The sequence below is a fragment of the Alligator mississippiensis genome, chromosome 15 (assembly GCF_030867095.1).
Source record: "Alligator mississippiensis isolate rAllMis1 chromosome 15, rAllMis1, whole genome shotgun sequence".
Lineage (NCBI taxonomy): Eukaryota > Metazoa > Chordata > Crocodylia > Alligatoridae > Alligator > Alligator mississippiensis.
In genome coordinates, this window is record NC_081838.1 from 28,478,232 (window position 1) to 28,503,217 (window position 24,986).

General features: G+C 50.1%; 1 protein-coding gene across 1 annotated transcript in view; it reads right to left on the minus strand.

Annotated features, from left to right (window-relative positions):
- Positions 1-1,211: 1,211 nt before the first annotated feature.
- Positions 1,212-24,986, minus strand: part of LOC106737505 (IgGFc-binding protein) — a 58,655-nt gene continuing 34,880 nt past the window's right edge. Inside the window, exons 14-23 of the mRNA XM_019499953.2 lie at positions 20,578-20,894; positions 19,004-19,574; positions 16,119-16,717; positions 12,971-13,535; positions 11,738-12,336; positions 10,596-11,166; positions 8,770-8,969; positions 5,040-5,372; positions 4,138-4,424; positions 1,212-1,707 (exon numbers count right to left, since the gene is read on the minus strand). Coding sequence (XP_019355498.1) covers positions 1,638-1,707; positions 4,138-4,424; positions 5,040-5,372; positions 8,770-8,969; positions 10,596-11,166; positions 11,738-12,336; positions 12,971-13,535; positions 16,119-16,717; positions 19,004-19,574; positions 20,578-20,894 — 4,112 coding nt within the window. The 3' untranslated portion in view covers positions 1,212-1,637. The remainder of the gene's footprint in view (positions 1,708-4,137; positions 4,425-5,039; positions 5,373-8,769; positions 8,970-10,595; positions 11,167-11,737; positions 12,337-12,970; positions 13,536-16,118; positions 16,718-19,003; positions 19,575-20,577; positions 20,895-24,986) is intronic.

Here is a 24,986-nt window from a genome sequence, read left to right on the forward strand (position 1 = left end):
ACCCATTTCCTCAGGAACGGTCAAGAAGGGTCTGAATAGGCCCATGGATGATGGTTCTGTTCGTGGCAGTGGGCCAGAAGGCCTGGAGATGTTTCCTCTGCGATCTAAACCCAGATCCCAGAGGAAATAACAGTGGATGTCAGGAATGGGGATAAATCACTCCGGTTCCATGCTCTCCCTCTGTAGCATCCATTTCTCCCAGTATTGGAGATGGAAAACTGGACTAGATGGACCATTGGGTCTGCCCTGGTCTGGCACCATTTATCCCTCATAGTCCATCCACCATCTTGGACTTTGGATTCTAGCTTGACCTCAGCCTGCTCCCTGCTCCCCCTATTCTGGTTGCTCCCTTGGCTTGGAAGTTGGTTCCTGGCTCTTGGCTTCAGACCCCCCCAGCCCATTCCCAGTCCCACACCTGGCTCTACCTGCTAGGCAGGATGTCCCTTCATGATAATATTGTCAGGAATCCAGACAGCGGGCAAAATAATTAGCCCCCACCTGACCCTCATTACCCTAATGGCTCTGGTTACTGGCATAGCCTGCGACTCCAGATGCCAGCCAAGACTCTTGAACAACGACTGGTCTAGATCTCTCTTCCCTCAGGCTAGCCAGGTCTCTTCCAGTCTTCACCCTCCGGACTCTTTGGAACTCAACCTTGTCTGTTCCTGATCTTCTCCGTCTGGGGTTTTCATGGAAAATGCCACCTCTTTAGTTTCACTACTTCTTGCTGACTGAAAAATACTAGAGCAATTCTGCAGCAAAGAGCTCTGACGAGGGCACCACCTGCTCATCCAATCATAGAAGATGAGGGTTGGAAGGGACCTCAGGTCGCCTAATTTAAGTAGGTCCATAATAATGATGGTGGGGTGAAGGAAACATTCTTGTTTGACTATTTTTGCCTAATTTGTTGGATTTAAATTAAAAAAAATTAAATATAAGTGAGCCAATGAGAGCACATTCCAATCATGTTAAATTTGCTTTTGCTTTGATCTTAAACTGAATAACATTGTGCTAGCCCACCTAGTACAGCAGTGCTTCACCCTTGGTCTGTAGACCAGATCGGGCCCATGGCACCATGTCGTCTGGCCCATGGGCTCCTCTTGGTGTGGGAATTTGGTGGTGGAGTGCTGGCGTGTGCTGTTATATGTGTGGAGGTAGCACCCCTGCCTTGGGACAGGTCTCTGTGGTAGGCAAGAGTCTAAAAGAGCACGTTGGCTAATGGATTTATTCACAGGCTGCGTTTTTACAATTCTCTTCCGTTTTCATCATGTCCCACAATACGGGCTTCTGAGAAGCAGAGCCGGGTACAAAGAGGCCTATTTCTGTGTGTGTGTGTGTGTGTGTGTGAGTGAGTGCACGTGTGTATATGTGTGCATGTGGGTGTACATGTGTGTGGGTATACGTATGCATGTGTATTTGTGTGCACACGTGTATGTGAGCATGTATGTGTATGTGCATGTATTTTTGTGTATGTGTGTTTGTGCATGTGGGTCTATTTGTGTGCACATGGGTGTGTACTTCTGTACAGGTGGGTGTGTGTGCATGTGTGTGCATTTGTGCATGTAGTTGTGTGATGCGGGTGTGTATTTGTGTGATGTAGATAGGTGTGTGCACACACGCGTGTGTGTGTGGCTCATTTACGCCCCAGGGTACAGTCCATGGAGAAGAGATGTCTTCCCCTGCATCTCCAATGAGCCTTCATTGCCACTAGAAGAGGAACGAAGGGAGACAGCATCAGCCACTCGCTGGGCTTGATTTAGGAATCATTAAGCCCATTAAAAAAGAGAGACAGTTGTTAGCACCTGTGGAATGAAGAACAATGAGCCATGGGGTCTTAAGTGGAAAAGGCATGAAAGGGATTATAAAAGCAGTCTTCGGATACTTGAAAGGTTGCCATAAAGAAGGGGGAAAGCACCTTTTCTCTCTGGCTACAGAGGGGAGGATGCAGACCAATGGCTTGAGGTTGCAGTAAAGTTGGTTTTGACTGGATCTCAGAAAAAATTATTCCCTGTTAGAGAAGACAGACAGTGGAATAGAGGTTGAGGAAAGGTGTGGATGTCATTGCTGGAGGGGTTCAAGGAGAGGCAGGGCAGGCACTGACTGGAGGTGATCTAGGTATCACAGTGCCTGTGCTCTGCTGTGGGGATCATCTAGGCTTCTGGGCTTTGCTGGTTCCCTGCTTACCACCCTTTCTGTTCCATGTGTCAGGGAGGTTTTAGGCCTCTCCCAGAAGCACTGGCTGGTGGCTGCAGCCCAGGCTGGAGATGGGGACTGGGCTGTGCCAATGCTCTGGCTGGGACCAACCCCAGAGGGTCCAGGCTAGAGGGTCTTGCCCCTGCGCTCAGACCAGTGCTACTTTGGGGGTCAGGAAGGAATCTCCCCCCAGTCAGATTGGTACGGACTGGGGGGTGGGGGACAGGGTGGATTGCTTTCCTCTTTAGTGGGGGCACGGCCTCTACCTTGGATCTCTTGAGTATATATTAACAACCTTCTACAGCAGCAGGACGTTGGCTGCTGTGGTCCCCCTATTTCCCTGGTGCAGGTTTGGGTGTGATGCCTGGTGTGTCAGGGTTGATGGTCATTTTGCTAAGAGTTTGGATGATAGGTTTGTCCAGTATGGTTTGGACAGGGCTGATTCTGCCTCAGGCAGGGGGTTGGACTAGATGTGACCTCTGGAGATCCCTTCCAGCCCTACTTCTCTATGAAGTGAATTGACTCCCTCAGCTACCCAAATAGTAATTCAACAACTTCTGTACCACGGAGCAGGGGGCTTCTCTCCCAGGCAAAAAAATCAGCTCCTCTGGTTAATACACACACATACATTTTGGTGGGGCTCATTTTGGGTGTTCCAGACCTGCACAGAGGCTCAGCCCAGAGCCTGTGCCATCAAGTTAGTGAGCTCAGAGAGCTCCCTGCATGTACACCGCACAGATGAGGTGGCTGTGACTACACCCCCTTGGCCCCCTTCCTAGTTCCACCCATGTCATTACATCCCTGAGCTTGCTGGGACTTGCCTGAGAAGTGGGTCTCATCGGGCTGGGTGACACCGACAGCATGGGTGGGAGAAGTGGCAAAGAAAGGAATAGGAAGAAACTAAGATAAGAAGATGTTTATGGTGTGGGACAGTCCCTTCTCTATGGTTGTAGCCAAAAGAGGAGACAACACACAGAGAATAGATCCATGGTGCATCCACCCCTTGAATATTGTACTCAGTTCTTGTGCCCACACCTCCAAAAGGATAAAGAGCTAGAGACCACATCTAGTCCAACCTACTGCTCCAGGCAGGATCAGCCTTGTCTAAACCATCCAAGACAAGGGTTTGTCCAACCTTCCTCATCCTGGTTGTCCTTCTCTGTGCCTTTTGTAGAAGAGCTAGAGAAGGGCAACAGGGATGAAAGACCCTCAGGGGACCACATCGAGTCCATCCCACTGCTCTAGGAAGGATCAGCCTTGTCTAAACCATCCAAGACAAAGCTTTATCCAACCTTCATCATCCTTGTTGACCTTCCCAGTGCCTTTTATAGAACTAGAGAAGGTCTAGGGAAGAGAAACAAGGATTCTATGGAGGAGCTTCCCCAGGAGGAGAGAAGAATGAGGCCAGGCCTAGTCAGGATAGAGAGAGAGATGCTTGAGGGGGGACAGGAGAAGGGTTTCCAACATACTGAAGGGTGAAGAGAAAGTCACCAGGGATTTATTCTTGACTGTCTCTCACCAGACAAGAACATGGGGTCACAGCATGAAACTAGGAGGTTGTAGGATGATAATGAACACCAGACAGATCTTTTTGACCCAGCATGCAAGGAAAGAGTGGGACTTGTGGCCACCAGATGCAGGAAAAGCTGAGAATTTAGCCAGATTCCCCAAGGGATTGCAGCAATTCTTGAAGGAAAGGGGCACTGGTCACTATTGAGCATGGGATTGAGGGGCACAGCCTCTGGACCAGATTTTCAATGCTGGAGGCTACAAGTGGGAGGAACAGAGAAAAACCCCAGCTCAGACCCAGATCACTCCCTTCCAGCCTCCAATCTCTGCTGTTGTGTGGCATGAGACACTGGGCAAGACAGACCTAGGGTCTAACCCAGGACATGGCTGCTCTTACATAACTTCTGAATCAGCCAAGGAGAAGCAGCCCCTCACCTTCTTGGGAAGTCCCGGGCCTTCCAGGAGTCAATTATTTCTGTGATGGTTCCCACTATCTTCCCACTGGGCAGCTGCAGATCATTGGAGGCATTGCCGTTGAAGTCCCCACAAGCCGCACACAGCTGGTTGGCCAAGGTCTTCTTCACCATCACCGTCACCTCTCCATTGGAGCTAAGCTGAACTTGAACTCCTGCAGCTTGGGTGATTGTGATGGTGCCCTGGGACTCGCTTACAGACACAGTCTCAGACACCTGCACTGGGAGCTGTGTTGAACGCCCATTCACCTAGGACACATGGATGGGGTATATTTAGGGGACAGCTAGGCAGTGCGGGTTAAGAGGGAGACATATGGGCTGAGCTGGTGCCCATGGGCTGTGGCTTTGTAGAGTGTGATCCATTGGTGAGATGAACAGACTGTGGTTCAGGACACCTGGGTTCTTATTCTTATTTCAGGGTGGGGGGAAAGTAGGATCTAGCGCAAAGCGGATGGGACCTGGGACTGTCGCATTCTGCTTGACTCCAGAGAGGGAGGGGATGCTTGTGAGGTGGTCAGGGAGCCAGAACACCTGGGCTCTCTTCCTGCTCTGGGAGGGGAGTGGAGTCCAGTGGGTTTAGGCAGATGGGTTGCAAGCAGGTCACCTGGGTTCTCTCACTGCTGTGGGAGGGGTCTGGGTGGATTAGGGCAGCCCAGACCTCTGGGTTTTCTCCAGGTATGGAAAGGGAGCTAAGTCTAGTGGGTAGATCAAGGTCCTATCAGAAGTCCAGCTTTCCCACCCCTCCTGCTGACTCCCTATGAGACCTGGGGCAAATAGCTTTCCTTCCCTGGGCCTCAGTTTTGCCATCATGGAAACGGGGCTGATTGCATTGACACCCCCCCATCACCACTGACCTCCACTTACCCAGACCTCCCTTGTCTTGCTGATGACAACAAGCCCCTCCTCAAAGAAAAGGTAGATGGCGCCAGGCACGGGAATGCCTCCTTCCCTGAGGACCTTGGTCACCAGCCTGAACCAGGGCAGGCTGCTGCCCTCACACAGGGACACCATGTCATAAGCCCCATCCGAGGGGGCTTTTCCTGAGACACCATCGAAGGAGGTGAACCAGCCTCCGGAGGCCCAGGTGCAGTGACCCTCTTGATCCACACAGCCCTGGCTCCTCTCACAGACGAGTTCACCTGCGGAGCGGCAGGCACAGGTCTGCGAGCAGTTGCTGGACATGATGCTTTCCCCGATCTGCAGGGGAAACACATGGCTCCATTAGCCCCCTCCTCAGGCCCAATGACATCAGAAAAGCCCTGAGAAAGCTGCACCCATAAGTAGGAGCCAGGACTAGATCCAGGGGGGTGAATTCACACCTGCCTTTGATGCCACAAGTCCCCCCCAAATTTAAAACCAACCACCTGGAAGTGGCAGCAGCTTTTCTATTTAATTGGCTTCATTGCTCATTGTCATCTAGCAGATTCCTGCTAACCTTTCACCCCACAGTGTTAACCACCCTCCCCTTTTTAAAATGGTCTTGATCTTCTGCTAATCAGGCTGGCCTTTCTTCTGCAATGCTGCTCTCTATTAGCTGCAATGTAGCTCTCATTTCACAGACCTCCAGACTCTTTTCAACTCCAGCTAAAAACATCAGCTCAAGTGAACATTAACCCAGGGGTGGAAATAACTTCCAGGGAAGCACTGAAGACACTGCCCAGATACTCAAGGAGGCCAGATTTTGCTTTATGAATCTGTAGAGATATACATTTAATTCTAGTGACCACAGATACAATAGCTTTAGATTTTTTTTGCCTAGTTTGTTCTGTTTTATGCAAAATATATGATACAGCAAATGAATGCATGTTCCAAGAAAGTTATATTGGGGGTTGGACTTGATGACCTCCTGAGGCCCCTTCCAACCCTAATTTTTGATGATTCTATATTTGTTTTTGCTTTGATCTTAAACTGAATAGCACAGCTCTAGGTCCCTAGCATACTGGCCATGGTTCTAGTTTCTTTTTAACTGAAGAAACATGCGTGTTTTATGTGATGACACAACTCACCTTCTGCAACCCCTTTTTCAAAGTCCTAGATCCAGCCATGGTGGGAGCCTTTGGTGATAGCTCCAACCTCAGAACCCATCTCCATCCTTTCTCTCATCACCCTCCAGGGATTTGAAGATTATAATTAAATCCCCCCTTCAGTTCTCTCTTCCTCACACTCAGTCACTCTAGGCCTCTACCTGGGACCTTTTGAATATGTATTAACAGCCTGTTATGGAAGCAGGACACCACAGTCCCCCTGCTTTCACTGTGGCAGGTTTGTGCGTGATGTCTGGTATTGTGGATTGACAACAGGTTTGCTAAGAGGGCACATTATGGATTTGTCTGGGGTGGTTTGGCTGATCCTGCCTCAGGCAGGGGGTTGGACTAGATGGGTCATAGAGAAGTCATGCTGGAAGGGACCTCCAGAGGTCACATCTAGTCCAACCCCCATTCTTCACTCCAGAGGTGTTAACAATCATCTCTCTTTTTCAATGTTCTTGATATTGCACTAATCAAATTAACCTTTTTAGGGCAATTTTGCTGTTCCACTAGTGAAATTAACCTTTCTTAAGGCAATGTTGCTGTCAGCTAACTGCTTCTGGTTTCTCTTCTATTTTACAGCTGCTTTAGATCTTCATCATAGACCCTTTGCCTCTTTTAGAACGCATACAGAAGTGGGGCTGGAAGGGACCTCCCAGATGTCATAGAGTCATAGTCATGTAGTCATGGAGAAGAAGGGCTGGAAGAGACCTCCAGAGGTTACATCTATTCCAACCCCTGTCTAAGACAGGATCAACCCTGTCCAACGCATCCCAAACAAATGCAAAATCTTTGTAAAACTATCATTAATCTTAACACAACACCAGACATCACACCCAAACCTGCCACAGGGAAAGCAGTGGCCAATGTCCTGCTGCTGTAAAAGTCTGTTAATAGATGCTCCAGAGATCCCAGGTAGAGGCCATGCCCTGATACAGAGGAAGGAAACCCCTCCCCTCCCCACCACCCCAGTCTGTACCAATGTGACCAGGGATAAAAAAAAAAATAGTAAAGCATAATTATGCAAATTATGGAAATAGCCATTAGTGACAGTAATAGTGGAAATACTAAATATGCATAGGACAAAGGGCTGCTGGACTATGCCCTAAATGTCCCAGTGAGACCCTAGGCTGCCTGATCTACAGGATAGGGTGCCAGACTCATTTTCAAGGTACCTAGGGCATTTCATGGTATGGGAGTATCTGCTCTCTTCTGAATAAAACTACATGAGTGGAGTAGAAACTCCTGCTCCTCAAAGATTCTTCCCCTCAACCACCTAATGGCCCCCTGATCCAAAATTTTGGGGATGCAGAGGGGCCTGTGGCCTCCAGCCACATAAAAGTTGGATGGCCCTGGTGTAGATAAGACCCTGAAAGGGCTGGATTTGCTTCTGTGTGGTCGTAACAGGGAATCCAACCCCTGTTATAGAGGAGGGTTGGAAAAGGCCAGAAAGCCAGCCTGGCTCTTTTAAACTACAACCTTTTGGGCTGTCTAAGCCAATTGGGAAAGCAATCCCATTAGCATGAACACTACAGAGACAGCAGTCAACTTGTGCTAGGTGGAGTGGAGTAGGTCAGATGATTAGAAAGGGGGTGGAGTTAGGGAGTAATAGGGAGATAGGGGCAATTAAACCTTGATTGCAGAAAAGGCTAGCCTGCGAGTGGCTATGAGGGAAGATAAGGCTTCATAACACGGTGCTCCGATGTCCTGCGTGCTATCCTCCCAGACACAAAGGTCTGAAGGTAGGGAATAGAGCTGGTTGCTGTGGCCTATAAAGTCAACTGATGGATTTACCAAGCCCAAGGCTCTGGGTTCTAGACCCTGGGGAGGCTGAAACCCAGGACTAGCTTTGAGGCACAGAGGGTGTGTCTACATGTGGATTTACTACACAGTAAGTTACTGCACAGTAGGAGGTTTTCACACCAGCATCTACACTTGCAGGCATTACAGCACAGTAACAGTGCATGTGGACAGACTTGGGTATAAAGTTAGTCCCAAGTCAGTTCACACACAGGGTTACTGCACAGTAAGGCATCTATCTACATGTCCCTTACTGCGCAGTAAGTAATCAGGTGTAAATTTACTACCTGCATCATGCAGGTAGCAAATTTATGCCCAAATCGGCATAAGTTGCCACAGATACTATGCAGTACAAGAACACATGCGTAGATGCACACCAATACTGCACAGTAACTTTCGGTTACTGTGCGATAACCTAAATTAGTGTGCAGTAGCTGTGCACATGTAGACATGCCCAGAGAGGTAAAGAGTCTGGAGACTGCAAGTCCAGAAGAGACCAGACTCAAGGGTTCAGCTAGAGAAGCTGCATTCAAGATCAGGGAGCCAGCAGACACCAGAAGCCTTGCTGGTGCAGTGCAACTTTGTCATCACGTTCCTTCCCCTCCTTTGCTTTGGGCAGAGACAGGACAGCTCTGGAGCCACTTGTTTTCCAGCAGAGTAGGGACCAGGGAGAGTGCAAAGGAGACTGGGGAATGACAGGACCACCTGTATGAGATGGAGAGGCCCTCAGCTTGAATCCTGTCATCGTGTTGTAGCCCAGCACTCACCTGGAGGTAGCGCCCATCACGGACACAGCCACACTGGTACAGAGGCACACAGGAGGCCCCATCAAACAGATAGCCGTCATCACATTGGCAGCCTTCGAAGCATCTCTCAGTGCAGTGGGTGGGCACAGACAAGGCGGCACAGGTGAAATCACAGGATCTGGTGCACATTTCGTAGTGGCTGTGGGGTGGGCAGGAGAGAGCTGGGGGGAGAGAGGGGGGAACTGAATCCACCACTGGGCTTTCCCAGTTGCAACATGGGGCCTAGAAAGAATCCACCTCCTCTCCCACTCCAACCAGGGTTTTATTTTTGTCCTCCTCAGAGGCACTGGGTCTTGGTTTCAGCCCTAGCTGAGGATTGGGACTGGGCTGTGCTAATGTTGCTGCTGAGACTCAACCCCAGAGGGTCCTGACTAAAGGGTCTTGCTCCTCCACACAGGGTCAGACCCATGCTGCACTGGGGGTCAGGAAGAGACATTACCCCGTGGTCAGATTGGTACAGACTGAAGATGGGGGGTTGCTTTCTTCTGTAGTGCGGGGCACAGCCTCTACCTGGGATCTCCCGGCAGCAAGACACTGGCAGCCCTTATCTTCTGGCTTTACCTGGGCCAGGTTTGGGGCCTCAAGGTGTCTTGGGGAAACTTATCATAGAGCAGTGGAGCTAGGAGGGATCTCCAGAGGTCATGTCTAGTCCAACCCCAGGCCTGAGGCAGGATCAGTTTTATCCAAAACATCCCAGATACATCCATTGTCATAGTATCATAGAGTCATAGATAAGTCGGGTTGGAAGAGACTCCCAGAGGTCACATAATCATACAGAAGCAATCATCTTCTGTGGTGTGGCCACATCTGGAGTCCTGTGTCCTGTTCTGGGCCCCCCACTACAGACAGGATGTGGACACATTTAGACAGAGTCCAGCGGAGGGCAACGAAAATGGTTGTAGGGGGTTGGGGGACATGACTTCTGAGGAGAGGCTGAGGGAAATGGGCTTGTTTAGTCTGGAGAAGAGAAAACTGAGAGGGGATTGAATAGCAGCCTTCAACTCGCTGCAGGGGGTTGCAAAGAGGATGGAGCTGGGCTGTTCTCAGTGGTGGCAGAAAACAGGAGAAGGAGCAATGGGCTGCAGCTGCAGCAAGAGACGTTGAGGTTAGATATTAGGATGGACTTTCTCACCAGGAGGGTAGTAAAGTGGAAGAGGTTACCCAGAGAGGTTCTGGGATCTCCATCTTTGGAGGTTTTGAAGACCTGGCTAGACAAAGCCTTGGCTGGGATGCTGTAGTTGGGGCTGGTCCTGCTTTGACCAGGGGGTTGGACTAGATGTGACCTCCTGAGGTCCCTTCCAAAGCTGTTTAGCATAGACCCTTTGACTCTTATAGAAATCATAGAGAAGTGGGGCTGGAAGGGATCTCCAGAGGTCACATTTAGAGTCCAACCCTTGCAGGATCAGCTCTGTCCAAACCATCCCATACATATCCATCATCTAAATTAATCCATAATCCCAGGCCATCTCTGCACCGGAAGAAAGCATGATGGGATCTGATGCACATCACCACAATCACACCTCAGAGAATGATAGAAAATTTGGGTTGGAAGGGACCTCAGGAGGTTACATCTAATCCAACCCCCTGCTCAAAGCAGGACCAGCCCCAACTACATCATCCCAGCTAAAGGAAGCCAGCAGCTGGCCAGGACCTTTGCTGATATGGGCCATTTTAAAGTGGAAAACCAGCTCCCAATGGCCAGGTTCAACATGCATGTGATCCATGGGGAAAACCATGGTGCATGAACCTGCAGGAACCACAGCTCAGGCTGGAGGTTGGTTACTTACGGCAGAATGCGTCCGATCTCCAGTCTCTGACCTGGGCTCCGACCAGCTGGCAGGCAGCTGTGTAGGCCTGGAGACTGTGACAGAGAGTCTCCTGTGCCCCACGGGTGGCGCACATGTCCTGGACACAGCTCTTGAAGTAGCTGGCAGGGCTGACCAGGTTGTGGCAGTCACTGAAAGGACCCAAAGTGTCTCTCATTTGTCCACATGAGCTGCCAACCTGGTACGGTGCCATTTTGTTCGTACTGCAGACGGGGCACTGCACACCACAGCCCTTGGTGCACCGGGGATCGTCCACATGCACTTTCCATGAGGTGATGAACTCATCCATGTCCTTGGTTCCCCTCCCAGTGGGCAGCAGGAAGTCATCGCTCTTGTCCCCATTGTAGTTGCCGCACAAGCCCCGCATGCGGCCCTGGTAGGTGCTGGGGACAGTCACCAGAACATAGGAGGAGGTGTCGTAGAGGACGCGGAAACCAGAGGCAGCCTGGATGATGATGTTGTTGCCTTCCTGGTTGGCCCAAAGCTTCCCATCATCCAGAGTCAGAGGTAGGATGTAGAGTTCTTCATCTACCTGGGGAAACATGAGGGAAATCTGCCCATCACGGAGAGCACTCAGCAGTTCTGTCTTGTTCACACATACACGTGGCACTCATTACGTGGCACATACGCGTGGCACTCATTACACAATCAGATTCAACGAGGCCAGCAGAGATGTCCCTCATAGGGTTTGTTCCCTGAGCAGCTACAGTCTCCAGCTGGAAACCAGGACCCCATAGGTGGAAGGTTGGAGATTTAGGGTCCTGGCACCTGTGTGTACAGGGCAAAGGAGCCAGGGAGTAGTGACAGGGTGGCCTGCAGGGTCGCATCATCTACAGAAGAAGGTGTCCCCTCACCTATCACTTGCTCCCCATTGCAGCTGTGGCCAAATGTCGTGCTGAATGAGCATATGACACCTTTCATTTGGTGGTGTCCATAGCTGCCAGGACCCTAGAGCAAACCCCTTCCATCCCCTCTTGGGTCCTGAGCCTGAGTAGAGGCATAGCTGCATCCATTCTGGTGCCCCACTCTGTTATGAATGCCCCCCACATCCACCCCACATGACTCCCTTCCTAGGGTGAAGCCAGCTTCCAACACGGACTTACCATAATTCTCCACTTCTTTCCCTTCTCAATGGTCATGGTATGGCCATGAGCAGTGACCACCACAGTCCTGCCTGGAGGCAGGAGGCTGTCCCCAATGGAAACATCATTCTCTATCACCACGGAGAAGTTTTCCAGCCTGGAGTCCCCTTCCTTCGCTTCAGCCATGATGTAGCCACAGGAGCCCTGGAAGTTGAAGGCTTGCCCATCAAAGGTCAGGTAGTGAGTACCAGCATGTGCTACGCATGTGCCGGAGGCCACAGGGTGGCAGCCAAAGATGCCATTCTCCAGGCGGCACTCTTCATGTGTGCTGCAGCTGACCAGCGAACACTCAATGACCCCGTTGGTTGTGCACCGGCACCATTTCTGGCAGGATATATCAACATAGAACTCTGCCCCTTGGCTGTAGTACCGGCCCTGGTGCACACAGCCACATTCCTCAGCTGGGACGCAACGGTCCCCGCTCAGGACGAAGCCGGCATCACAGAAACACCCTTCAGTGCAAGGAGCATCACACATCTCCAGGGACACGAGCCCGTGGCAAGTGGTTGGGCAACTGTTCCCACAGAGCTCATAGTGAGAGTGGGGGGGGCAGGGGAGGTCTGGAAGAAAAGATGGGAGAGAACAGGGTGGTTCAGGCACAGAAAGACATACACATCTCACCAGAAGGCTGGAAACTCTTTCTTTCCATATCCTTTGTGATAGGGCTGGGGCAGAAGTCGTATTCAGTCTGTTTACAACCAGAGGTGGACCCAGGGGGTGCACTTATACCCCACTTTGATTCCTCCCCCAGTCAACATTTAAAACCAACTGCCTGGTAGTGGCAGTGGCTTTTCTATTCAGGCAGTGCCAAAGGAGTCATTTGATTCCATGGCTCATTATCTTCTCACTGGTTCCTGCTAATCTCTTCACCCCACAGGTGTTAACAACCATCTCTCTTTTTTAATGATCTTGATGTTCCACTATTCAAGCTATCCTTTCCTTTGCAATTCTGCTCTCTCTTAACCATTCCTGATGATGCCTCTCTTCTATTTCACATCCCTGCAGTGTTTTTAGCTCTAGCTACAAGTCTTACCTTAATAGTGTGGTGCCAGGCCCTCAGAACTCAATCCTGCTCTAGATACATCTTGTTCATATGCTCTCTCTCTAAAACATCCACTCCTGCTGCTGTCAGGGGCAGGACCCAATCTGGCACTGCTGATGGTCTTCTGAGCCCACCCTAGAGGAGACACTCACCACAGAACATAGCTGATCGCCATGGCCCGACAGCAATGCCCTGGGCTTGGCAGGCTGTCACATAGGCGCTGATGGAGTTACACAGAATATCATGGTACCCCTTGAACTGGCAGGTGTCCAAGATGCAGTGATCAAAGAACGGAGCCAGTGTGATGGTCTCATGACATTGCCTGAAGGGACCATCTTCTCCCATGAGTACCCCGCAGTAATATTCTGCCTTGTAGGGCAGCTTCTGTGCCTCCGTACAGACCACACAACTCCCAGAGCACCTTGCTGAGCACCCTGGAAGCCCTCTTAACTTCCAGCTCTCAGTGAACTGGGCTTCATTGAATGCCGAGCTTCCATCCTTCATGGTGAGGTCATCACTGGGGTCCCCGTTGGCATTGCCACAGAGGCCACATGTGGCACCTGCATAAAGGTTTGGCAGGACCACCTGGGCAGAGCTGAACCAGTCAAAGGTCACCTGCAAGTCAAACTCAGTCTTGACAAAGCCATGACGTCCACTGAGGTAAACAGAGAGTTTGTCCTTGTGGTGAAAAGGCAGGTCCACCAGGACTCCATCAACCTATTAAAAACACAGGGGAGACAAACCAGAGTGGATGAGGCTTGAAACAGTTCCACTTGCTTCGAACTAGCTTCACCATGACATAAGGACAACACAAGAACTGCCGTCTCTGGGCTCGGATTGTAGGTCTGTCTTGCCCGTCTCCTGTGCCACATGGCAGCAGAAAGTGGAGGCTGGAAGGGAGAGTGAACCAGGTCTGAGCTGGCTTTGTCCCCCTGTTCCTTTCTCCCTTGCAGCCTCCAGTATTGAAGTCCCAGGAAGGTCTGATTCAGAGGCTGTGCCCCTTACTCCCATGCTCAAGCTACCGATTCCCCTTTCCTCCAAGAACAAGTCCAATCCCTTGATGGATCTGGCTACACTCTCAGCTTCCACCACATCTGGTGGCCACGAGTCCTACCCTTTCCTTCCACACTGAATGAAAATGTGGGGAGCACATAAAAAGTGGAAACAAGGTGAGATCACTAAAGATGATTATACCTCCTCTGCTCGTGCTTGTAGGGAGGCAGTTAGGCGGGCCAAAGCTACCATGGAGCTGAGGATGGCAACCCAAGTAAAAGACAACAAGAAATTGTTTTTTAGATATATAGGGAGTAAAAGGAAGGCCCAGGGAGGAATAGGACCGCTGCTAAATGGGCAGAAACAATTGGTGACAGACAGGGGGGACAAGGCTGAACTCCTCAACGAGTTCTTTGCCTCAGTGTTCCTAAGCGAGGGGCACGACAAGTCTCTCACTGGGGTTGTAGAGAGGCAGCAGCAAGGCGCCAGACTTCCATACGTAGATCCTGAGGTGGTGCAGAGTCATTTGGATGAACTGGATGCCTTTAAATCGGCAGGCCCGGATGGGCTCCATCCGAGGGTGCTGAAGGCACTGGCCGACATCATTGCAGAGCCACTGGCGGGAATATTCGAACGCTCATGGTGCACGGGCCAAGTCCCGGAGGACTGGAAAAGGGCTAACGTGGTCCCCATTTTCAAAAAGGGGAGGAAGGAGGACCCGGGAAACTATAGGCCGGTCAGTCTCACCTCCATCCTTGGTAAAGTCTTTGAAAAAATTATCAAGGCTCACATTTGTGAGAGCCCGGCAGGGCAAATTATGCTGAGGGGAAACCAGCACGGGTTTGTGGCGGGCAGATCATGCCTGACCAATTCAGTCTCTTTCTATGACCAGGTTATGAAACACCTGGACACAGGAGGAGGGGTGGATGTCGTATACTTAGACTTCAGGAAGGCCTTCGATACGGTATCCCACCCCATACTGGTGAACAAGTTAAGAGGCTGTGACTTGGATGACTGCACAGTCCGGTGGGTGGCAAATTGGCTAGAGGGTCGCACCCAAAGAGTCGTGGTGGATGGGTCGGTGTCAACCTGGAAGGGTATGGGCAGTGGGGTCCCGCAGGGCTCGGTCCTTGGACCGATACTCTTTAATGTCTTCATCAGCGACTTGGACGAGGGAGTGAAGTGTACTCTGTCCAAGTTTGCAGATGACACAAAGCTATGGGGAGAAGTGGACACGCCGGAGGGCAGGGAACAGCTGCAGGCAGACCTGGATAGGTTGCACAAGTGGGCAGAAAACAACAGGATGCAGTTCAACAAGGAGAAATGCAAAGTGCTGCACCTAGGGAGGAAAAATGTCCAGCACATCTACAGCCTAGGGAATGACCTGCTGGGTGGCACAGAGGTGGAAAGGGATCTTGGAGTCCTAGTGGACTCCAAGATGAACATGAGCCGGCAGTGTGACGAAGCCATCAGAAAAGCCAATGGCACGTTATCATGCATCAGCAGATGCATGACGAATAGGTCCAAGGAGGTGATACTTCCCCTCTATCGGGCGCTGGTCAGACCGCAGTTGGAGTACTGCGTGCAATTCTGGGCACCACACTTCAAGAAGGATGCGGATAACCTGGAGAAGGTCCAGAGAAGGGCTACTCGTATGGTTAAGGGCCTGCAGACCAAGCCCTATGAGGAGAGACTTGAGAAACTGGACCTTTTCAGCCTCCGCAAGAGAAGGTTGAGAGGCGACCTTGTGGCTGCCTTTAAGTTCATCACGGGGGCACAGAAGGGAATTGGTGAGGATTTATTCACCAAGGCGCCCCCGGGGGTTACAAGAAACAATGGCCACAAGCTAGCAGAGAGCAGATTTAGATTGGACATTAGGAAGAACTTCTTCACAGTTCGAGTGGCCAGGGTCTGGAACAGGCTCCCAAGGGAGGTGGTACTCTCCCCTACCCTGGGGGTCTTCAAAAGGAGGTTAGATGAGTATCTAGCTGGGGTCATCTAGACCCAGCACTCTTTCCTGCTTATGCAGGGGGCCGGACTCGATGATCTCTTGAGGTCCCTTCCGACCCTAACATCTATGAATCTATGAATCTATGAATCTAAAAAGATCTGCCTGATGTTATCAACCTATGACCTTGTAGTTTCATCCATCCATCCATCAAGCATGGTTGTGACCCCTCATTCTTTTCTGGTGAGAGAGTCAAAAATAAATCTCTAGTGACTTTCTCTTTACCCTCTAGTGTTTTGTAAACTATAAAAAAATACTATCATGACTTTGCAGTGACTAGAGCAACCCCCCAGCCCTACCTGTATCTTGTGTGGGTGCTCCCAGCTCAGGGTGATGGTCACGTTGTAGACGTCCAAGGTCACTGACTGGATGAAGGATGTGGCCCGGAGGCCCCGGTGGCTGTTCTGCACCGTGATGAGGAACGGGACAAGTGTAGGGTCCTTGGAGCAGAGCGCTGCAAACTGGTAGGTACAGGTGCCTGTGATGTCATACTTCTTCCCATCGAAGGTGGTGTAATGGGCATCTCCGGTTGCCATGCAAGTAGAGTAGCTGGAGGCATGACAGCCCCAGTGCCCATTCACCAGGGTGCATTTCTCATTGGACTTGCAGCTCACTTCCTTGCAAAGCACCACGCCCAGGCTAGGGTCACACATGCACTGAGCACGGCAGTTCTCATCAGTCCAGAAAATTTTCCCAGGCTCATAGAACTGGCCACCATAGGAGCAGTCACAGCTGTCCACAAGGATGCATCGCCCAGCACTGAGGATGTATCCAGGGTCACACTGGCATGACTCCTCACAGGGCTCCCAGCAGGAGGACGGGGCAGCTGGGTCAGAGCAGGTGGCTGGACAGGCATTGCCACAGGCTTCATAGTGGCTGTTCTCAGGACAGGACAGGGCTAGGATTGGACCAGAGAGAGGGAGACTTACAACCAGTGCAAGGAACTAGGAGGTTGTGAAAATGATGCATGAATTCTCCCATGTCACCAGCACCCACAATATTTCCCAACTACAAGAGGAAGGTTAAATTTCTCCAATTATCCCCCTCCCCCAACCCAAAGCCATACTGTAGCAGGAGGCCCTGCTACTTTAAAGAGAAGGTAGACTGCAGATGGAGCAGCCTGCAGGTAGCAATCAGGAGTCATGAGGTCCAAAATGGGGCTGGGCTTACAGGATATAATCCCAGAGCCTGAGCTGGGGCAGGAGTTGATCCTGGCAGCTGAGACGTGAAGAACTCCCCAACAGCAGGGCTGCAGCCAGGCTCCTGGCAAACACTTAAGCTGGGGTAAGCAGACTGGTGGTTTAGGGACTGAGACAAGGGGCAGTGGTCTCAGGGTATGAGAGATAGGGGCCAAGGCCAAAAAGTGGGAGCTACAGCCAAATGGTCATGAGAGCAAGAAGGGTCAGGGACCCATAGCCCTCAGGAGCCAAGAGGCAGAGTTGGGGACTCATAGCCCAAGAGGCACACACAGGGCCCAGGAGCCCAGGGGTCTCAACTGTCTTAAAAGCGGAGTCAGGGTCTAGGGAGAGGGACTGAAGGCCAGGAAGGCCACAGCTGGAGACCTACAGGATCAAGGAACTGCCACCCAGAAAAGGGCAGAGTCAGGGCCTCAGGAGAGATGGGATCAGGGTCAGAGACACAGAGCCACAGTCAGGAGCAGCCAAGATGGGTGAAGTGACCAAGTGTGGACAGAGAGAGACAGCTTGATAGTAATCAGTGACATCTGTGAGGCCTGGACATGGTGTAAGGGGCAGTTGGAGACATAAGCTCTTGAGGCACTGAGTAATGAAATGTAAGCTCAGGAGTGGATGAGATCTCACTCACGGATCCCAAGGGTGGCCTCCCTGCTCTAAGGACTTATTTCCATCAAAGCGTGCCAAGCAAGGAGAAGGGGAGAATGCATAAAGGAGCAAGGACACAACAGGAGCAGGGTGACCACCGGGGCATCACAGTGGGTCCTTGCCTGTTACACACACACACACACACACACACACACATACACACACACACACAGCCAAATTGCACAGGTCAGGAGACACCTGGGATCAGGATGACCTCCTGAGGTCCCTTCCAACCTTAATTTTCTATGATCAGAGGTGGGGCAGGGAGAATGTACAGGCTACAAAGAGACATCAGATTTCCCTATGATGAAATCTTTTTTCTCCCAGAAAAAAGTGTGATCATTTGGATATAGATGTCCGTTGTCCCAGGACAAACCCTAAAAAGGATTGAGGGATAAGAAACACTAATGGGTCATCCTGGGACATTGCCAAGTTCAGAGGAATAGTTGTCCCGGGACTGCTTCATTGGCTTAATGGTGGAAAAGCAGGAATGCATTCAGCCACATATAGAATCATAGAGAAGTGCGGCTGGAGGGGACCTCTGGAGTTCACATCTACTCTAACCCCCTGCCTAAACCATCCCAGACATGCGCTTATCTGACCTATCATTAAAACTACACAATCAACTCCATCACATACGACAAGGCCCATTGGACCAAGAGCCCCCAGGGCTGCCCCAGGTAAAGACAGGGGACTGAGAGATCCCAAGAAGAGGCCATACCACCCACTATAGAGGAAGGCAACCACCCCCCACCCCCCACCCCCACAGCTGCCATTGATTCCATCCACCCATCCATCTGTCCATCCACCTGCTTACCTACACATCCATCCATCCATTCATCCATCCATCCGCCCACTTGCCTACATGTCCATCTGTCCATCTGTCCATCTATCTTTCCATCTTGCCATCTGCTTACCTACACATCCATCCATCCTCTTACCTATATATCCATCCATCTATTCATCCATCCATTCACTTATCTACACACCCATCCATCTGTCTCTCCATCTCTCCATCCATCTGATTACCTACACATCCATCCATCCATCCACCCACTTGCCTACATGTCCATCCATTCACCCATTTATCCACACAGTCACTCATCCACTTACCTCTCTATACTTCCATCCATCCATCTATTTACATTTATTTACTCATCTACCATATTTTCCTACCCACCCTTTAATGTCTACATCCAATCCCACTGCCCACCCCCCTTGTTTATCAATCCACACTACCTACACATATCACCTTCCTATCCAGAGGATTTAATGATGCCATTTACAAATCCATCTGCTACCCTGCTCTAATATCCCCCATCCACAGCAATTGCAGAGCTCACCACAGCCTGATGGCTCCCTCCAGGCATGGACAGTGATCCCATGGTCCTTACAGGTGGCTGCATAGACTTCCAGTGCCTGGCACAGACTGGTCTTTGTCCCCCCGTCCCGACATGCATCAGAGGCGCAGGTATTGATGAAGTCACTGGGGTTCACTGTGGAGTGGCAGTCTTGGAAGGGGCCTTTGGGTGCTTGGAGAAACCCGCAGTGATCATTGCCTTCATATTGCTGCCACTGCTCTTTGCTGCAGATCAAGGGATGCTCTTCACAGGAATCTGAACAGGAAGACTCCAGGAGGTAGACTTTCCAACTACCTGCCCAGCTGATGATGGAAGGGACCACTGAGCCATCAAGCAATGTCAAGTCATCATTGGGGTCTTGGTTGAAGTTCCCACAGAGGCCACATGTGGCCCCATAGTAGCTGCTGGGTACAGTGACCTCCAAAAGCCAGTTCCAGTCATAAGCTACCTGTAGGCCAAAAGCTGTCCTCAGGACAGCACGAAAGCTGCTCTGGTACATTCTGATCTCACCACCTTCCAGTGTTATGGGGAGATTGGTGACCACTCCATTCAGCTGGAGGAAAGACAAAGAGGGAGACAAGACAGGCTGGTTAGTGCCCTTTCATATGCTCTTGTTCTTACCATAGACATGGCTTCTTCAGGCCTTTGGGCTGGTGCTTGGTTGTGCCCAAGGATATGGGAGGTAACCTAATCCTTAATCATTGTAGCTGCTTTTCCATCCATCCATCCACCAACCCGTCCATCCATCCATCCATCCATCCATCCATCCCTAACTAGTTATGCCACCACTGACATCTAACCTTCCATCCATAGACCCATCTACCTTCCTAGAGACCCACCCTTCTTTCTAGGCACACTATCTATCTATATCACCTTCCCTTCTAAAATATTTGGCCAACCATCTATCTATATCCACCCATCTCTACCTAGCTATAAGACTTATTACATCTAACATCTAACCATAGACCCATCTACCTTCCTAAGCATTCACCCATAATTCTATCCATATTATCTACCTATCTCTAGGAGCACCATCCCTGCAGCTGTCAAAGGGGTTGGATCACATGATCCTCAAGGTCTTTCTCAACCCTACTATTCTATTACCTGACCACCCTACAGTATATAGTCATCCATCCATCCATCCATCCATCCACTCTACTTAATTTGACCTTTGTCCATCCACTCTACTTAACTATATCAACCAAACTATATCTGCTACATCTACAGTAACTCTATCCATCTACATCCATTCATCTACTGATCTTTACCTATATCAACAGTGGCAAATACACATTCTTCTTATCTATTTTATAGTCTGTGTGACAAATTTAGAATCTAAGCTTTTTTTTTTTTTTTTAATTAAGTTTCTGGCCTTTAAGAATGTGGGGAAAGACTTCCAAATGTGCCCCTGGTATGATTGGTGTCTGCCTGAGTGTGAACAGAATCTGAAATAATAAGGCATAAGCTTCTCTGACAGTTATTAAGATGGCCAGAAGGCATTGTGCTGAGCCATCCTGGAAGACAACCCAACACTGGATGGAGGCCAATAAACTCACCCGGATCTTGCCAACCTCTCCCTTGTGGATGGAGATGTTGTGACCGTAGACATGGATGTTGGTGAACCTCACAGAGGAGGTAGCTGGGCAGCCACGATTGTCATTCTTCTCCTCCACAGCAAAGGGCACCAGCCCAGCATCACTGCCACAGGACTTCACAAGGGTATAGGTACAGGTGCCTTGGAAAGCAAAGTCCAGGCCATCTAAGGTGTAGAAGTGTGAGTTGCCCCAGGCCCGGCATGTTCTCATGTAGTCAGGAACACATTTTGCGTGGCCATCCTCAGACTTGTAGCTCTCCTTTTCCCGGCATCTCAGGTCTTCAGAGGGATTGGAAAAGAGAAAGATGAGTTGCATCAACACTAGGAGGAACTGAACTTTAGTACCTGAACTGGGGAATCAGTGGCTGGTGGGTGGTAGAGGAACAATAAGGAATTTTGCCCCAGTCTTGGGCATGCTGGCTTTGGGCCACTTTAATAGCTTGCTATTGGCTTCTCCATAATACTTACAATTTTGCACTAAAACCATAGAATCATAGAGAAGTTGCACTGGCTGGGCCCTCCAGAGGGCACATCTAGTCCAACCCCTGCACAGGGGGACTAGATCATCCCTGGGTTTATTTAGTCTGGAAAAGATGAGACTGAGCGGGGATTGAATAGCAGCCTTCAGCTTCCTGAAGGGCGGTTGCAAAGAGGATGAAGCTGGATTGTTCTTAGTGGTGGCAGATGGCAGAACAAGGAGCAACGGGCTCAAGCTGCAGCAAGGAAAGTTGAGGTTGGATATTAGGAAAAACTTTTTTATGAGAAGGGTAGTAAAACACTGGAACAGGCTGCCAAGAGTGGTGGTGGGATCTCCATCCTTGGATGTTTTGAAAACCTGGCTAGAAAAAGCCTTGGTTGGTATAATCTAGCTGGGGCTGGCCCTGCTTGGAGCAGGGTTTGGGACTAGATATGACTGCCAATTATCATTTTCTAAGCTATGTAATTATATTATATTTGACATAATATGACATGATATGACGTGACATGACATGAAAGTGTGCGTCTACAAACACATGTACACACATATATGCACACACATAATATAATATAATATAATATAATATAATATAATATAATATAATATAATTGTATGTATATCTACACACACAGACACACATATATATACACACACATACCACAATATGCAATGCAATGCAATGCAATGCAACACAATGCAATGCAACACAATATAACATAATGCAGCACAACCCAATGCAGCATAATACAACACAACACAACATAGCACTATATAACGCTATATAGTCCCGCTAGGGGGAATGCCATACTGGATCTGGTATTGGCAATAGGGGATGACATGATAGGGGACCTCCAGATCAGTAGCCATTTGGGAGACAGTGATCACCTTATAATAGAATTCAACATAAGATGGCGAGTGGGTAAGGTAACTAGTAGGGTGAAAGTGCTAGACTTCAGGAAAGCTGATCTCAATGCACTCAGGCGATTAGTCAAGGAAGCACTGCAGAGTAGGAGTTTTGAAGGGATGGGAGCCCAAGAAGGGTGGCTGTGCTTAAAGGAAACGATCCTTCAGGCACAAAGCAAGACGATCCCCGAGCAAGGCAGAAGAGGGAAAGGGGCCAGGAGGCTTCCATGGCTGACCAGAGAAATTCAGGGCAGCCTAAGGGCCAAAAGGGGAGCACATAAAAAGTGGAAACAGGGTGAGAGCACTAAAGATGAATATACCTCCTCTGCTCGCGCTTGTAGGGAGGCAGTTAGGCGGGCCAAAGCTACCATGGAGCTGAGGATGGCAACCCAAGTAAAGGACAACAAGAAATTGTTTTTTAGATATATTGGGAGTAAAAGGAAGGCCCAGGGAGGAATAGGACCGCTGCTAAATGGGCAGAAACAATTGGTGACGGACAGGGGGGACAAGGCTGAACTCCTCAACGAGTTCTTTGCCTCAGTGTTCCTAAGCGAGGGGCACGACAAGTCTCTCACTGGGGCTGTAGAGAGGCAGCAGCAAGGCACCAGACTACCATACGTAGATCCTGAGGTGGTGCAGAGTCACTTGGAAGAACTGGATGCCTTTAAGTCGGCAGGCCCGGATGGGCTCCATCCGAGGGTGCTGAAGGCACTGGCCGACATCATTGCAGAGCCACTGGCGGGAATATTCGAATGCTCGTGGCGCACGGGCCAAGTCCCGGAGGACTGGAAAAGGGCTAACGTGGTCCCCATTTTCAAAAAGGGGAGGAAGGAGGACCCGGGAAACTATAGGCCGGTCAGTCTCACCTCCATCCTTGGTAAAGTCTTTGAAAAAATTATCAAGGCTCACATTTGTGAGAGCCCGGCAGGGCAAATTATGCTGAGGGGAAACCAGCACAGGTTCGTGGCAGGCAGATCGTGCCTGACCAACCTAGTCTCTTTCTATGACCAGGTTACGAAACGCCTGGACACAGGAGGAGGGGTGGATGTCGTATACTTAGACTTCAGGAAGGCCTTCGATACGGTATCCCACCCCATACTGGTGAACAAGTTAAGAGGCTGTGATGTGGATGACTGCACAGTCCGGTGGGTGGCGAATTGGCTAGAGGGCCGCACCCAAAGAGTCATGGTGGATGGGTCGGTCTCGACCTGGAAGGGTGTGGGCAGTGGGGTCCCGCAGGTTTTGGTCCTTGGACCGATACTCTTTAATGTCTTCATCAGCGACTTGGACGAGGGAGTGAAATGTACTCTGTCCAAGTTTGCAGATGACACAAAGCTATGGGGAGAAGTGGACACGCCGGAGGGCAGGGAACAGCTGCAGGCAGACCTGGACAGGTTGGACAAGTGGGCAGAAAACAACAGAATGCAGTTCAACAAGGAGAAATGCAAAGTGCTGCACCTAGGGAGGAAAAATGTCCAGCACACCTACAGCCTAGGGAATGACCTGCTGGGTGGCACAGAGGTGGAAAGGGATCTTGGAGTCCTAGTGGACTCCAAGATGAACATGAGCCGGCAGTGTGACGAAGCCATCAGAAAAGCCAATGGCACTTTATCGTGCATCAGCAGATGCATGACAAATAGGTCCAGGGAGGTGATACTTCCCCTCTATAGGGCGTTGGTCAGACCGCAGTTGGAGTACTGCGTGCAATTCTGGGCGCCACACTTCAAGAAGGATGAGGATAACCTGGAGAGGGTCCAGAGAAGGACAACTCGTATGGTCAAGGGCCTGCAGACCAAGTCCTACGAGGAGAGACTAGAGAAACTGGACCTTTTCAGCCTCCGCAAGAGAAGGTTGAGAGGTGACCTTGTGGCTGCCTATAAGTTCATCACAGGGGCACAGAAGGGAATAGGTGAGGATTTATTCACCAAGGCGCCCCCGGGGGTTACAAGAAATAATGGCCACAAGCTAGCAGAGAGCAGATTTAAATTGGACATTAGGAAGAACTTCTTCACAGTTCGAGTGGCCAAGGTCTGGAACGGGCTCCCAAGGGAGGTGGTGCTCTCCCCTACCCTGGGGGTCTTCAAGAGGAGGTTAGACGAGTATCTAGCTGGGGTCATCTAGACCCAGCACTCTTTCCTGCTTATGCAGGGGGTCGGACTTGATGATCTATTGAGGTCCCTTCCGACCCTAACATCTATGAATCTATGAATCTATGAAAGCAGCATAACACAATGCAATGCAATGCAACGCAACATAATGCAACATGACATGACATGATATGATATGTGTGTGTGCATACACACGATATCATATCATATATCATATCATGTCATATTATATCAGTGTGTGCATCTCTGGCATTGGAATCCTGATCAGGAGGCCCTTTATGGGCATTCGATCATCAAAGATCAATGAAGAGAAGCATGAGCAAATACCCATCTGGCACAGAAATACATTGTCAGCAACCCTACAATCTCCCAGCCAGGATATGACCCACTGAGAAAGATTTGGTCTTCCCAGAACTGCATCCAGAGACATCATGGAAAATGTCAACACCTACTCTATAAATGGAGAATCAAAGAGAGTCTGGGTTGCGACTGTGGTGAGATTTTTCAGATGGTGCAACACATTGTGAATGATTGCCCTGTTCGAGCATTTAACGGTGATCTCAAGTCAATCCATGCAGCTACCCCTGAAGCAGCTGAATGGTTATCAGTGTGTGTGTGTGTGTGTGTGTGTGCGTGCGTGCACGTGCGTGCATGTGTAAAATTATTGCAAACCTTGGGGGAAATGGGGAATCATGGACCTGTGCTTTCGGGAGACCTGAGCAAGAGCTCAGAGTTCCTGGCATGGGTCTGGGTCTGGGTCTGGTTTTGCATTTGATCTAACTACTAGTTAAACTTATGTTCAGCTTTCCAATAAAGTGACTCTTTTGAGAAGAGGAAAGTGTGCTCTCCCTTTACCCCAGGGCCCTGTCTGGCAACATAAGC